The 17,601-nt window shown below is 40.6% G+C and overlaps 1 protein-coding gene across 3 annotated transcripts in view; it reads right to left on the bottom strand.

Moving 5' to 3' along the window:
* Positions 1-4,668: 4,668 nt before the first annotated feature.
* LOC106594748 (transcription elongation regulator 1-like protein) overlaps positions 4,669-17,601 on the bottom strand; it is a 317,178-nt gene continuing 304,245 nt past the window's right edge. For 2 of the 3 annotated variants that reach the window (XM_045687592.1, XM_045687589.1), the window contains exons 8-14: positions 16,980-17,071; positions 14,227-14,384; positions 12,056-12,140; positions 11,651-11,789; positions 9,703-9,795; positions 7,655-7,773; positions 4,669-5,006 (exon numbers count right to left, since the gene is read on the bottom strand). In XM_045687592.1, the coding sequence (XP_045543548.1) occupies positions 4,850-5,006; positions 7,655-7,773; positions 9,703-9,795; positions 11,651-11,789; positions 12,056-12,140; positions 14,227-14,384; positions 16,980-17,071 (843 nt within the window). In that variant the 3' untranslated portion in view covers positions 4,669-4,849. The remainder of the gene's footprint in view (positions 5,007-7,654; positions 7,774-9,702; positions 9,796-11,650; positions 11,790-12,055; positions 12,141-14,226; positions 14,385-16,979; positions 17,072-17,601) is intronic. The other variant, XM_045687593.1, reaches the window with a different exon arrangement.

The following is a 17,601-nucleotide window of genomic DNA, read 5'->3' on the forward strand; positions in this document are numbered from 1 at the left end:
TGTCCTGAATATTGTGTTTAGACAGACAAACAATAAATGCATGCAGGGCATTCTATAGATAGACGTAAACTATAGATAGATATATGTATCCTATAGATAGATGTAAACTATAGATATATGTAAACTATAGATAGATATATGTATCCTATAGATAGATGGAAACTATAGATAGATGGAAACTATAGATAGATGTAAACTATAGATATATATATATGTATCCTATAGATAGATGTAAACTATAGATATATGTAAAGTATATATAGATGTGAACTATAGATAGATGTACTCTATAGATATATGTAAACTATAGAGAGATGTAAACTATAGATAATGTAAACTATAGATAGATGTAAAGTATATGTAGATGTAAACTATAGATAGATGTAAAGTATATATAGATGTAAACTATAGATAGATATATGTATCCTATAGATAGATGTAAACTCTAGATATATGTAAACTATATATAGATGTAAACTATATATAGATGTACTCTATAGATATATGTAAACTATAGATAGATGTAAACTATAGATAGATATATGTATCCTATAGATAGATGTAAACTATACATATATGTAAAGTATATATAGATGTAAACTATAGATAGATGTACTCTATAGATATATGTAAACTATAGATAGATGTAAACTATAGAGAGATGTAAACTATAGATAGATCTAAACTATAGATAGATGTAAACTATAGATAGATGTAAAGTATATATAGATGTATCCTATAGAGAGATGTAAACTATAGATATATGTACTCTATAGATGGATGTATCCTATAGATAGATGTAAACTATAAATAGATGTACTCTGTAGATAGATGTAAACTATAGATAGATGTAAACTATAGATAGATGTACTCTATAGATAGATGTAAACTATAGATAGATGTAAACTATAGATACCGTAAATTCCGGACTATAAGCCGCAACTTTTTTCCCAGCTTTGAACCTCGCAGCTTAAACAATGACGCGGCTAATATATGGATTTTTCCCGCTTTAATTTTTTTTTCAAAAAAAAAAACACATTCTGTGACGTGCTCAGTTTTTTGGCGGCATGAAGCTTTCATTAGACCAATGAAATTGCCGAACGGGTTAAGGTCAAACAACTTTTTTGTTTACTGTTTAGATTAAATCGAGCGCTCTCAAACTTCCCATCATTCTGATTACGGTAGTCATTTTGTCACCCTCATCATGGCAAAGACACGGAGAAATGCATATGATGCAGCTTTCAAGTTGAAGGCAATTGATCTGGCTGTTGGAAAAGGAAATAGAGCTGCTGCACGGGAGCTTGGTCTTAATGAGTCGATGATAAGACGTTGGAAACAGCAGCGTGAGGAATTGACTCAGTGCAAAAAGACAACTAAAGCTTACTGCAAATTATTAATTTTTTGTTACAAGCCGTGTTTCGTTAAAGTCTATTTATTTTTGTTACAAGCCGTGTTTCGTTAAAGTCTATTTATTTTTGTTACAAGCCGTGTTTCGTTAAAGCCTATTTATTTTTGTTACAAGCCGTGTTTCGTTAAAGCCTGTGTAAAGTTCATTTGTTTTAATGTACAGGTAGGCACCTGCGGCTTATAGACATGTGCGGCTTATTTATGTTCAAAATAATACTTTTTTTATAATTCAGTGGGTGCGGCTTATATTCAGGTGCGCTTAATAGTCCGGAAATTATGGTAGATGTAAACTATAGATAGATGTAAACTGTAGATAGATGTAAACTATAGATAGATGTACTCTATAGATAGATGTAAACTATATATAGATGTAAACTATAGATAGATGTAAACTATGGGAACAACATCTTCTATGTACTTCCTGATTAACTCAGTCACCGAGTAAGTGTATACATTGACACTATTCTCAGAATCAAGTCCGTGTGATCAAGGCAATCTTGAAGCATAGATTCCAATTGGTCAGACCAACGTTGAACAGTCCTCACCACTTAATCTTCCTGCTTAAGTTTCTGCCTATAGGTGGGGAGGAGCAGAACAAAGGCGTTATCTGAATTGCCGAAGGGAGGGCGGGGGAGCGCCTTTGAGCCGCCCCGGAAGGGAGAGTAGCAATGACCCAGAGTGTTCAAGCACAAGTAGCACAGGAGATGTGTTAATCGAATTTCGGGAACATTGTCCTCAGATTTATTTTATTAAAGTCCCCAGCTACAATATGCAGTTTCCAGTTTGCAGAAAGTCCTTTAATGCCGTCGTGGTAAAATTATCTCGGGAGGTAATGCAATCGGCATTTCATGATGTGGTATTCCAGATCGGAAGAACAAAAAGACTTGATTTCCTGCGAGTTACCACAATCACACCATGATTTGTAAATCATGAAGCATGCTCCTCCACCTTACTTTTTCCCGTAGAGTTCTTTCTTCCTGTCCGCACGATGGACAGTGAACCCAACTGGCTGAATGGATGGGGACAATATATCTGTAGAGAGCCATGATCCCGTAAAACATAGTATGTTACAGTCCCTAATGTGTCTCTGGAAGGAGATCCTCGCCCTGAGCTGATCTACTTTATTGTCCAGGGACTGAATGTTAGCGAGTAGTATACTCGGAAGCGGTGGATGGTATGAACGCCGCCAGAGTCTGACTAGGGCCCAACTTTTTCTTCCTCTTCTCCAGCATCAGCGTTTTGGTGCAGACCCCAGTATAAATAGAGCTGCCTTGGGAAGTTCAAACATACGATCCAGTTCAGGGAAGTCACATTTCTGGTTGAAATGCTGGTGACTGATCACCAATCTAATATTCAAAAGTTATTTTAGGCTGTAGGAAATAATACATGAAACGTTCTGAGTAAATAATGTAAGAAATAACACACACAAAGAAAAGAAAACACTGCAAAGTTGGCCAGGAGCTAGAAACAGGGTGACCGTGTCTGCCGGCACCATCTTGTATAGGTCTAAGTGATGCTCATGCATAAGGGAAACATTTTAGGACAACCTCATCAAACCTCCTCCCTACTCAAGAAGGGGTGAGGCTGAGGTTGTCCTAAAATGTACGCCATAATTGAAAATGTTTTGCAGACCCAAAGGTCACCCTGCACTCTGTTTCAGCGAGAGATAAATAAGGTCCTGTCTCTTTATAGAGATAGAGATTTCATTATTGTTTTGCTCAGTGATAATGGCACTAATTGTATTCCTTAATTCACAGCACCGTTAGGATAACCAACGTCTGGCTGCGTCCGTAATGGCACACTATTCACTATACACACTATAATGCACTACTTTTGACCATAAAATATGCATTTTAATGGCAAGCATAGACGTGATAAATCTTGATCCCATAGTGATTGGATCATCTTGATGGGAAAATGACAACCACATGTTACAGCCAGGTATAAACAGGGATAGAGATACACTTCTAGGGTCCATCCTTAGATTATATGTGACATGCATTGTCAATCTTCAAACTCCATTCTACTGTGCCCAGCCATGCATATTGCGGTTATGAAGACGATATGGGATGACTCCAAAATCTCCTTTCTTGTTCCTTGTTCATTTTATTATGAAAGCTATTGTATCATTGAGAAGAACCCACCTGACCGAAAAGGTCCAATTAGAAGGTTTTAATTAATCAAACTCACAATCCACAAACATTGCATGTTTAATTGAAAAAAAATAAATGAGAAAACATAACACACATTTAAAGACACTGTTTTGTACAGTAAACTATATTATCTGTAAATCCAATGATCAGAACCAAATGAACAGTCCTTTAGAATCTTCACACAACGTCTTCGACCTGTTACAGAGAATGCACTACCTATGACTTTCACATTAATGACGGTTTAAATGACAAATAACCAACTTTAACTTATCCTTTTACATCATAAGAAGAACCCACATCATAATAAACACAACATAATTTTTTAGGGGGGGGAACATTTACAAAATCCATCAATACACAATTACCATCCATTGATTCTCACAGATGCTGTGGAGAATCTTGTTTGAAATAGATAAAAATACCAATTGCTCTGCAGGATTGTTTTCTGTATATGTACATGATGTATTTTATAATTGTGCATGGGCTGTGTGATTGTGTACACACATTGATATCTACATACAGGTCATGTGATAACACAAAATAAATACAGAAATAATGCTCAATTCATGTTTGTCACTGTGACTCAAAACATGTGAAATGTTGAATTTCAAAATATACAGTAGCTTCAATATGAAACAGTATTCAATCTCTGAGAGTTATCTGGATTACCTGCTTAGCATGTGGAGCCAAGCCATCTCTGACCCAGCTGACTGTAAATCTGGAGAAGAGTTGGAGTTTGCAAGGCAAATGACTGTCAGCTGCTTTCTCCCCTTTTAGACTGATTCCACAGGGATCCTGATAGCTGTTCCTTTGTTTCTTTATGTTCCCCATGAAACTGCAGTCTCATTTATCAGACAGCTCTATCCATTCATAGTATTCTGTATTCTGAGGGGCCTATTTCACAGCCTGATGCCTCCCCATACCTCCTCATCTCATGTTCCTCAGCCTCATACCTCTTCTCATCTTCCTCAGCCTCATGCTTCCTCATCTCATCTTCCTCAGCCTCATGCTTCCTCATCTCATCTTCCTCAGCCTCATACCTCTTCTCATCTTCCTCAGCCTCATACCTCTTCTCATCAACCTCAGCCTCATGCTTCCTCTTCTCATCTTCCTCAGCCTCATACCTCCTCAACTCATCTTCCTCAGCCTCATACTTCCTCATCTCATCTTCCTCAGCCTCATGCTTCCTCATCTTATCTTCCTCATCTCATCTTCCTCAGCCTCATACCTCCTCTTCTCATCTTCCTCAGCCTCATGCTTCCTCATCTCATCTTCCTCAGCCTCATACCTCATCTCATCTTCCTCAGCCTCATGCGGTTCTCTTTATCTCTCTTCTTTAGCGCATTGATGAACTGGTTGAAGAAGAGCTCTTGGTCTTTCTTCTTCAGAACTTGCTTGAAGCGCTGGTCATGACCGTACTTATCAGAAAACTCTTTGAAAGTTGACCTGGCAATAGAGAAAAGAAGAGATCATCCTTGAGAAAGGTGTGGGAGGGAGGGATGGAGAGAGGGTGGGATGGAGGGAGAGAGGAAGGGATGTTGGAATGGATGGAGGGAGGGAGGGAGGGATGTTGGAATGGATGGAGGGAGGGAGGGAGGGTGGGTGGGAGGGAGGGAGGGAGGGATGTTGGAATGGATGGAGGGAGGGAGGGAGGTAGGGATGTCTTCACAGGTTTAAATACAGTAAAGACTAGAGCTACTCGGTTTTATTATTTTTTTGTATTGTTAAACAATTGTGGTTTTGAGACACGCAAACATGTATAACTGTAGTTTATCTTTTAGAGAAGCTCTGTAATTGTATTTTTATTTTTATAAATAAGCAGTTATTAATAAGCAAGAGTTAGGACAAGTTAAAGGAAGCCATAGAATACAGAGAACTCTGTCCACGGGGTTACAGTAGTCATCACCTAAACAGAAAGTTAGTCAGTTGTAGAAGTGATGTCATGAAGAGAACACTCTTTGTCATCATCACTGTGGTTGATTAAAGGGGAAAGCTAAATGACAAGCCACAACATGGTGACAACAAGCAATCTTGTTTTTTCTTTTATTAACAAATCCCCTGATCCAGAAGCTTATTTCAGTTTCAAATGATATAGTCTTCAGAAATAAAAATCTATTTTCCTCTTACCCAAAGTCGACACTTTAATATTTTGCTCTTCTTAGACTAACTTGATACAATATTGTGAATTTAGCGTTGTAATTTATTTTGTTTAGCTTGATTTAAAAAGCATTCCTAATGCATCGTGCATCTATACATGCTAGATTTACCTAGTGTTGGGATACGAAGTTGTTACAAGTTAATATTGGATTATAAACAGTACCAGTCGAAAGTTTGGACACATACTCATTCAAGGGTTTTTCTTAATTGTTTTACTATTTTCTACATTGTAGAAGAATAGTGAAGACATCAAAGCTATGAAATCTAAATCAAATCAAACTTTATTTGTCACATGCGCCTGTCACGTTCTGAACTGTAAAGGTGTTATTTGTTAGTGTTTAGTTTGGTCAGGACGTGGCAGGGGGTATTTGCTTTATGTGGTTCAGGGTGGTTGTGTGTATGTGTCCATGTAGAGAGGGGTATTTGATTTATTAGTCCAGGGTTTTGGTTATTGTTCTATGTTAGTTTATTTCTATGTTCTGTCTAGTCATTTGAATTTCTATGTTTAGTTAATTGGTGTTGGGGCCTTCAGTTGGAGGCAGCTGTCTATCGTTGCCTCTGATTGAAGGTCCTATAATTAGGGGTGTGTTTGTATTGTGAGTAGTTGTATTCTGTTTTGTACTTGTCACCTGACAGACCTGTTAGTGTCGTTTCTGTTAATTGTATACGTGTTTATTTTTTTTCTCCTTCTTATATACAGTATTAAAAAGAGATGAGTATACACTTCACTGTTGCGTCTTGGTCCTCCACACACGACAAACGTTACAGCGCCAAATACAACATTTACGTCATTTAGCAGACGCTCTTATCCAGAGCGACTTACAAATTGGTGCATTCACTTTATGATATCCACAAGTGTAGACTTTACCATGAAATGCTTACTTACAAGCCCCTAACCAACAGTGCAGTTCAAGAAGAGTTAAGAAAATACTTACCAAATAAACTAAAGTAAAAAAAAGTAACATAACAACAATGAGGCTATATACAGGGGGTACTGGTACCAAGTCAGTGTGCAGGGGTACAGGTTAGAGGTAATTTATACATGTAAGTATACATATGGAAGCACGTAGTAACCAAAAAAGTGTCAAATAAATCAAAATATATTTGAGATTCTTCAAAGTAGCCACCCTTTGCCTTGATGACCGCTTTGCACACTCCTGGCAAAGCATTAGACCGGTGTAAATCTGTTCACCGTGTCTTTGAGACGCAGAGTAGGTGAATGGATGATCGCGGCATGTGTGGTTTCCACCATGAAGCATGGAAGAGGAGGTGTGATGGTGTGGGGGTGCTTTGCTGGTGACACTCTCAGTGATTTATTTAGAATTCAAGGCACACTTAACCAGCATGGCTACCACAACAATATGCAGCGATACGCCATCCCATCTGGTTTGAGCTTAGTGGGTCTATCATTTGTTTTCCAACAGGACAATGAAACCAACACACCTCCAGGCTATGTAATGGCTATTTGACCAAGAAGGAGAGTGATGGAGTGCTGCATCAGATGACCTGTCCTCCACAATCACCCAACCTCAACCCAATTGAGAGTTTGGGATGAGTTGGACCGCAGAGCGAATGAAAAGCAGCCAACAAGTGCTCAGCATATATGGGAACTCCTTCAAGATGGCTGGAAAAGCATTCCAGGTGAAGCTGGTTGAGAGAATGCCAAGAGTGTGCAAAGCTGTCCTCAAGTCAAAGGGTGGCTACTTTGAAGAATTTAAAATATAAAATAAATGTTGATTTGGTAACTACAGTGTACATGATTCCATATGTGTTATTTCAATGTAGAAAATAGTACAAATAAAGTAAAAACCAACGAGTAGGAGAGTCCAAAACTTTTAGTATGAAGCTATTTTGTATGAAGCTATTATGAAGCTTTGTTGAATAGTTATCCCCTACTGTACTTGCAATTCTATTACACAGTTAGCTTCAGGTTTTACCTGGATGTGATTTTTGACTCCTCTAGCAGTTTTCTATACTGGTCTTTTGCTTGCAGCAGTTTGCTCTGTTTCTCCTTGTGTTCTTCCTTCATCCTCACTTTGACAAACTGGTCAAACACCTGGAGATGAGGAACAGGGTCAAGATTGGCACGAGAAAATGACTTTGAAGATCATTTGCAAGACAAAGACGACGGCTGTATCCTAATCCTCTTTACTGTCGACTTAACTCCTCTCACATTCACTGACAGGAGAAATCAAATCAAACTGTATTGGTCGCATGCACATATTTATCAGATGTTATTGTGGGTGTAGCGTAATGCTTGTGTTTCTAGCTCCCAACAGCGCAGTATTAGCTAATAATTCACGACAATACACAGACATCTAAAAGTGGAATGGAATTAAGTGGAATGGAATTAAGAAATATATAAATATTAGTACAAGCAATGTCAGAGTCCGGAGTATAAATATACATGTGCAGTATATGTGATGGGATGTATAGACATTATGGACAGTCTGTGGATAGAATATGTAGTATATCTGAAGAATACTTGGATAGAATACTATAAGTACAGCAATAGTTGAATAGGATGGACTTGACTAGAATACAGTATATACATATGAAATGGGTAAAACAGTATGTAAACATTATTAAAGTGACCAGTGTCCCATGTCTATGTACTGTACATAGGGCAATGCAGCAGGTAGCCTAGTGGTTAGAGTGTTGGACTAGTAACTGAAAGGTTGCAAGATCGAATCCCTGAGCTGACAAGGTAAAAATCAGTCATTCTGCCCCTGAACAAGGCAGTTAACCCACTGTTCCTTGGCTGTCATTGAAAGTAAGAATATGTTCTTAACTGACTTGCCTAGTTAAATAAAGGTAAAACGCAACATGACAAAAACCTCAACAATTGATCCAAAAGGTTTTTGTGGAGTTTTACTAACATAATGCTTTCACCAAGGACAGAACACAAATGACAGTAATCATATATTGGGAGCATATCCATTAGGGGGGTGCTGACCTGACCATACTCGTATTCCTAATCCTATCCATAAATTGACACTTGAAAGTCGGATCGGATTTGCCTAAGTAGATGTTATCAAAACACCTATCTCCCTGCATGTTTAGAGACCAAACACCTGCAGATTAGGAGCAGCACGCAGAGGGGTTTGTGTCTGTGTCCTCAACTTACAGACGGCCAACTTAAACGTTCGCTGTCACTCAGAATGAACATCGGCGGTTCATCTTCTTTCCCTACCCTTGGCCCGCTTGCTAGCTAGCAAATGTCCTCGCCATTGTGATTTATCACAGTAGCAGAGAAACAGGAGGCAGCTGCAATCTGAAATGATCAGACCGAAACATGGGAGGAAGAGAAGTGATTGGTTGAAATTATGAAGCGAAGCAATAGACAGAGAAACACAGCTTCCCTCTATCCAATCAGAATGGCAGGATCAACGTACATCCCACCCTTCTCTTTACAGACAAGCAAACCAGCCAATTGACTTATTTAGACCACATAGCACCTTGCACTTGATTGAAAGATGCGCACTGCCATCCCACTTTTTTGGGGGGGATCATGGATAATTACAAAAAATACTGGGATCATAATCGTATCAGGAAAGTTGCCCGTTAGTTGTTTGTATTGTCTTACTTGGCGGTACACCCCTAATATCCATGCTGTCTTGTACTTTAAAGGTAAATTGGTCATTTCTGAGTCAACCTCATTCACAATCTGTCAATCATGACCAATTAATCATTACCTATTAATCAATCATTAGTAATTATTTAATCATAGAAAATTACTAACCAATGATGAAAAAAAATAAACCAATCATGACCAATTAACCAATCATGACCAACCGATAAAACAATCATGACTAATTAACCAATCATGACCAACCGATAAAACAATCATGACTAATTAACCAATCATGACCAACCGATAAATCAATCATGACCAATTAACCAATCATGACCTACCGATAAATCAATCATGACCAATTAATCAAACAAGACCATTTATTAAATGAGGACAACTAGCAGAGTTCACCTGTTTCCTCTCCTCTGCAGAGTTTAGCAGAAGATACCGTGGATCAAACACAATCTTGTGCAGTTCTTTCTCCCATGTAGAAAACGCTGAAACCTGAAGAGACGAGAAAACGTATTCAAGAAGACTTTCAGTACATGATGTAGGTCTTTCCATCATACATCCAACCTGTTATATGATGTAGGTCTTTCCATCATTCATCCAACCTGTTACATGATGTAGGTCTTTCCATCATACATCCAACCTGTTATATGATGTAGGTCTTTCCATCATTCATCCAACCTGTTATATGATGTAGGTCTTTCCATCATACATCCAACCTGTTATATGATGTAGGTCTTTCCATCATTCATCCAACCTGTTACATGATGTTGGTCTTTCCATCATTCATCCAACCTGTTACATGATGTAGGTCTTCCCATCATTCATCCAACCTGTTATATGATGTTGGTCTTTCCATCATTCATCCAACCTGTTACATGATGTAGGTCTTTCCATCATACATCCAACCTGTTATATGATGTAGGTCTTTCCATCATTCATCCAACCTGTTACATGATGTAGGTCTTTCCATCATACATCCAACCTGTTATATGATGGTCTTTCCATCATTCATCCAACCTGTTACATGATGTAGGTCTTTCCATCATACATCCAACCTGTTACATGATGTAGGTCTTTCCATCATTCATCCAACCTGTTACATGATGTAGGTCTTTCCATCATACATCCAACCTGTTACATGATGTAGGTCTTTCCATCATTCATCCAACCTGTTACATGATGTAGGTCTTTCCATCATTCATCCAACCTGTTACATGATGTAGGTCTTTCCATCATTCATCCAACCTGTTACATGATGTAGGTCTTTCCATCATTCATCCAACCTGTTACATGATGTAGGTCTTTCCATCATTCATCCAACCTGTTACATGATGTAGGTATTTCCATCATTCATCCAACCTGTTACATGATGTAGGTCTTTCCATCATTCATCCAACCTTTTACATGATGTAGGTCTTTCCATCATTCATCCAACCTGTTACATGATGTAGGTATTTCTATCATACATCCAACCTGTTACATGATGTAGGTCTTTCCATCATTCATCCAACCTGTTACATGATGTAGGTCTTCCCATCATTCATCCAACCTGTTATATGATGTAGGTCTTTCCATCATTCATCCAACCTGTTACATGATGTAGGTATTTCCATCATTCATCCAACCTGTTACATGATGTAGGTATTTCTATCATTCATCCAACCTGTTACATGATGTAGGTCTTTCCATCATACATCCAACCTGTTACATGATGTAGGTCTTTCCATCATTCATCCAACCTGTTACATGATGTAGGTATTTCCATCATTCATCCAACCTGTTACATGATGTAGGTCTTTCCATCATTCATCCAACCTGTTACATGATGTAGGTATTTCCATCATTCATCCAACCTGTTACATGATGTAGGTCTTCCCATCATTCATCCAACCTGTTACATGATGTAGGTATTTCTATCATTCATCCAACCTGTTACATGACGTAGGTCTTTCTATCATTCATCCAACCTGTTACATGATGTAGGTCTTTCCATCATTTAGTGTTTTTGCTGCCTTTGCAGTTGCTGGTCCCTGTGTCCTTTGATGATTAGTTGCAATACAGGGATTCGAGGTCCCATATTGCCAATTTGAAAAGTAGGGTTTAAATTCATTTCTCATGGAAAACTGTTAGAATTTAGGTCCGTCTCTGTGGCTGCATTTAGACAGGCAGCCCAAATCTGATATTTTTTTCACCAATTGGTCTTTTGACCAATCAGATCACGTCTGAAAAACATCTGATGTGATTGGTCAAAAGACCAAATAGTGGAAAATAAATATCAGAATTGGGCTGCCTGTCTAAACTCAGCCTAAGTGCATTTGATTTTGTATTCCGTTCAATATGCCTTTACCCCTCTCTCAAGGAGCATGTCCCTGAAGTGTGTGATGCGTAGTCCTAAGGGTAGAACAGTCCTATTGGGAGGAGTGTCACATGTCTCTGCGCCTGCCCTCTCTCTCAGGTCCTCATTACCATCCGCAGGTTCCTCCAGTCTGAGGAGGACAGAAACATAGAATCAGTTGTAGGCTGCATCTCAAATGGAATCCTATTCCCTATATAGTGATCTACTCTTGACCACGGCCCATAAAGGCTTTGGTCAAAACTAGTGTACTGTACTGTACAGTAGTATTTGTAAAATGTTATTTAATTTTTAATTTAAAAGTACTTCAAAATCAGGTTATTATTCTGTAGAGAAGTATCATTGTAATGTTAAACTATGAGTATGGTTAAGATGGGGGGGAAACTTTCTGACACTCACTTGTTCCTCTTGGTTTTTAAATAATGTTCATCTTCATCATCAGCATCATCGTCATCAGCAGATGGAGAGTTAGAACCATCCTCTGCTGAGATAACGGACACACAGACAGAAGAGTTAGAACCATCCTCTGCTGAGATAACGGACACGCAGACAGAAGAGTTAGAACCATCCTCTGCTGAGATAACGGACACGCAGACAGAAGAGTTAGAACCATCCTCTGCTGAGATAACGGACACGCAGACAGAAGAGTTAGAACCATCCTCTGCTGAGATAACGGACACGCAGACAGAAGAGTTAGAACCATCCTCTGCTGAGATAACGGACACACAGACAGAAGAGTTAGAACCATCCTCTGCTGAGATAACGGACACACAGACAGAAGAGTTAGAACCATCCTCTGCTGAGATAACGGACACGCAGACAGAAGAGTTAGAACCATCCTCTGCTGAGATAACGGACACACAGACAGAAGAGTTAGAACCATCCTCTGCTGAGATAACGGACACACAGACAGAAGAGTTAGAACCATCCTCTGCTGAGATAACGGACACACAGACAGAAGAGTTAGAACCATCCTCTGCTGAGATAACGGACACGCAGACAGAAGAGTTAGAACCATCCTCTGCTGAGATAACGGACACACAGACAGAAGAATTAGAACCATCCTCTGCTGAGATAACGGACACACAGACAGAAGAGTTAGAACCATCCTCTGCTGAGATAACGGACACGCAGACAGAAGAGTTAGAACCATCCTCTGCTGAGATAACGGACACACAGACAGAAGAGTTAGAACCATCCTCTGCTGAGATAACGGACACACAGACAGAAGAGTTAGAACCATCCTCTGCTGAGATAACGGACACACAGACAGAAGAGTTAGAACCATCCTCTGCTGAGATAACGGACACACAGACAGAAGAGTTAGAACCATCCTCTGCTGAGATAACGGACACACAGACAGAAGCATAGCAAACATCCTTTTTCAATGGACTCCGACTTCATATAATTGGTCATTAAAATCCACTGTGAGAGAATCTATCAGACTAGAGTAGCATTGCTGCTCACCGTCTTATCAGCCATAAGTCAATGTTCAGTTCATTGGGGTTGTCCACATATTTACCAAAGTTAATTTGCCAGACATGCTTTGTTGGAACAGTGTGGTTCAGGTATAAGGTCATCGATACATAATCAGCTGGTAACTGCAATAAGGCTAAATCAATAAAGACAAAGCAACCTCTGGGAAATCTAGTCCGGGGAGATAATTTCATCGCTGACAAGATCCAATGTAATTCAATATTTACAGAGCCAGTCACACACAGGACTTCCATATTATCTATTCTATTAGAACACAAAAGAGATGGGGTGCATCCCGAATGGGACCCTAATACCTATATAGTTCACTTCTTTGGACCAGGGCCCATAGGGAATAGGGAGCCATTGGACCAGGGCCCATAGGGAATAGGGTGCCATTGGACCAGGGCCCATAGGGAATAGGGGGTGCCATTGGACCAGGGCCCATAGGGAATAGGGTGCCATTGGACCAGGCCCCATAGGGAATAGGGTGCCATTGGACCAGGGCCCATAGGGAATAGGGGGTGCCATTGGACCAGGGCCCATAGGGAATAGGGTGCCATTGGACCAGGGCCCATAGGGAATAGGGTGCCATTGGACCAGGGCCCATAGGGAATAAGGGTGCCATTAGACCAGGGACCATAGGGAATAGGGTGCCATTGGACCAGTGCCCATAGGGAATAGGGGGTGCCATTGGACCAGGGCCCATAGGGAATAGGGTGCCATTGGACCAGGGCCCATAGGGAATAAGGGTGCCATTGGGAATGCAGCCCATGAGATGGTTTCACATCCTAAAGGTTCCACGTTCCATTCGTGATCATCTCCTTCAATGAACACAGACATCATGATCCTCTGGTAGTCTGGGATCGACAGGCAATGGAACTTACAGACTGTATATAGGATCTAGTATATCAGGCCATTTTATTGGCCTCCATGTTAACAGATCATTAAAAACATGTTTTGATAATGAGCTTTTCAGTTCCATCTGAAGCCACGGCCTGGTAAATACCCGCTTTAACATTAAGAAGAGTTGTAACTAGGCCAACTAAACGGAGGGATGAAGACAAGCCAATGGGGAAGAATTACCACAAACTTACTGGACAAAGAATCCTTTTTGCGTTTATGTGGAGGATCTTCTATAATCCTGTTGAGATCCTCTCCACGGTCCTTCAGATCTACTGGCTGATCCCAAACAGAGAGTTGTATCGTTGGGTTGAAGAAAAATACTCTGTCGTCCCCCGTCCACACCACACACCTGAGGAGAAATTATAATATTAATGTAAGGATGAGAGTTGAATTAGTAATGCCTGACCAGTGGTGGTGTGTGTCAACACAAGATAATTGAGATGGTGTTTGCCTGTCAAGAATAAATGTGTGTTTTGTAGACTAGAGAGCCAGTATGCTGCCTCTATCAGGTCTTAACTTTCCTTAAAGTTGATCCTCCACTCTCTGAACCCTTCAAACGGCACACTGCAACAATAATAATAACATTCTAAACACACATCTGGAGAGAAGGCAGGCAGAACCAGAGGTATTCCATGACATGATGAACACAGTATTACAGGAAATGATCTGGGGAGAAAGAGGGCAGAACCAGAGGTATTCCATGACATGATGAACACAATATTACAGGAAATGATTTGGGGTGAAAGAGCGCAGAACCAGAAGTATTCCATGACATGATGAACACAATATTACAGGAAATGATCTGGGGAGAAAGAGCCGGAGCTACCCGCTGGGGCTACCCGCTGGGCCTACCCGCTGGACCTACCCGCTGGGGCTACCCGCTGGACCTACCCGCTGGGGCTACCCGCTGGACCTACCCGCTGGACCTACCCGCTGGACCTACCTGCTGGGGCTACCCGCTGGACCTACCCGCTGGGGCTACCCGCTGGACCTACCCGCTGGACCTACCCGCTGGGGCTACCCGCTGGACCTACCCGCTGGTACTACCCGCTGGTGCTACCCGTTGGGGCTACCCACTGGGGCTACCCGCTGAACCTACCCACTGGGGCTACCCACTGGACCTACCTGTTGGGGCTACCCGCTGGACCTACCTGTTGGGGCTACCCGCTGGACCTACCCGCTGGGGCTACCCACTGGACCTACCTGTTGGGGCTACCCGCTGGACCTACCTGTTGGGGCTACCCGCTGGACCTACCCGCTGGCCCTACCCACTGGGGCTACACACTGGACCTACCTGTTGGGGCTACCCGCTGGGGCTACCCACTGGACCTACCCGCTGAGGCTACCCGCTGGGACCTATTCGCTGGGACCTACCCGCTGGGGCTACCCGCTGGACCTACCTGCTGGACCTACCCGCTGGACCTACCCGCTGGGGCTACCCGCTGGACCTACCTGTTGGGGCTACCCGCTGGGGCTACCCATAAGAACATGTACGAACGCACTACTGTAAGTCACTTTGAATAAAATTGTCTTTGTAATGGCATATCCCAGTTGGTAGAGCATGGTGTTTGCAACGCCAGGGTTGTGGGTTCGATTCCCACGGGGGACCAGTACGGGGAAAAAAATGTATGAAATGTATTCATTCACTACTGTAAGTTGCTCTGGATAAGAGCGTCTGCTAAATGACTAAAATGTAAATATACTGTATATTATACAGGTCCATATATGATTATATACTCTATGTTATACAGGTCCATATATGATTATATACTGTATATTATACAGGTCCATATATGATTATATACTCTATATTATACAGGTCCATATATGATTATATACTCTATATTATACAGGTCCATATATGATTATATACTCTATATTATACAGGTCCATAATGTAAATAAGAAATATGTTGATGAATATATGCTCTATGTAGTAATAGGAATATAACCACTGTAGTTGTCTGACATGACATGTTATAGAAAGTGCTAGAATCTAATAGTTGATGTATTTTCAGTTGATGGTTTCTTAGGCATATTTGTTCTTGTTGTCGTGTATCACTTCAGAGCTCTTCCTCCTTAAGACGTTATGTATTTAAAGCCACAGGAGTATTAACAGCTGCTACAGTCTATGAATCCCTGGAATAATTCAATATGTCTTCACGCTCAACCATATCAAATGAATTGTGAAGCTTTACTTCCTCATATTATCGGGTTGTGAGCTGTCCCGTTATATGATATCATATTTCATTGGTATGGCTAGCTATCTCTCAGCCAGGAGATGATAGTCACAGAGCAGAAAGGTGTTGGAATATCTGGATAATACGTCACGATGAATCTCTCATGAGACTTTTCAATATTAGAATCATAAGGGCAAAATAGGTTGAATTCGATTTGTTTACCAAATCTCTTATTTTATTTTTTTATTTTTTTTACAATTTCCTTTGTTAAAAAAAAATGTATTTTGATATTTTAATCCAATTGTTACATAATAAAAGCTGATGAATGCAAAAGGTTAAGACGTACGGGTTATGGTTTAAAAACGAACATGCCGTTTAGGTGCTGGGCTGAGAAAGTGTTGTAAATTACAGGTTTCATGTAGTGCCTTTAAAGTTTACTCTCAGCATCAACACACGCTGACAGATCAAAAGGCTATTACATGTGGAGAACAACAAAACAAGTCCATTTAAAAAACAGATTGCACTACTCTGCAGACAGATATGGCAGGGTTTTAACAAGTGAAGAAAGTAGAGACATGATTCCACTTTAACATTATAGCAGATAATGTTTTATGAACTTTAGTCAAACATCTTTTTCATGGTTGGTATCATGGATGACTGGAATGGGACAGATTCTTAAAGAGCTGAAATGTTCTGACATGTTTATTTAAACATTGACCAATCCTGGCCAGAGAAATGTCATAATATTGTGTAAAGGAACGTTACCATGGAGATCCGGGAACAGGGGTGGAAGCTACAGGACGCTTGTCTTTAGGGTCAACGTCCTCCTCCTCCATAGGGACCTCTACCATCTCCTGCTACCACACACACACACACACACACACACACACACACACACACACACACACACACACACACACACACACACACACACACACACACACACACACACAGGTCAGAAGGCAGGATTAATACTTGATGTGCCCCTGTGTGCTATCAGTCTCTGTCTCTGTCTGCTATATGTCTTTGTCTCTGTCTGCTATCTGTCTCTGTCTCTGTCTGCTATTCAACTCTGTCTGCTATCTGTCTCTGTCTGCTTTTTATCTCTGTCTGCTATCTGTCTCTGTCTGCTATCTGTCTCTGTCTGCTATCTGTCTCTGTCTGCTATCTGTCTCTGTCTGCTATCTGTCTCTGTCTGCTATCTGTCTTTGTCTGCTATCTGTTTCTGTCGGCTATAATTCTCTGTCTGCTATAATTCTCTGTCTGCTATCTCTTTTCTCTGTCTGCCATCTGTCTCTATCTCTGTCTGCTATCGGTCTCTGTCTATTAACTGTCTCGGGCCGGCTATCTGTCTCTGTCTGCTATCTGTCTCTGTCTGCTATCTGTC

The sequence above is a fragment of the Salmo salar genome, chromosome ssa01, assembly GCF_905237065.1.
Source record: "Salmo salar chromosome ssa01, Ssal_v3.1, whole genome shotgun sequence".
Classification (NCBI taxonomy): domain Eukaryota; kingdom Metazoa; phylum Chordata; class Actinopteri; order Salmoniformes; family Salmonidae; genus Salmo; species Salmo salar.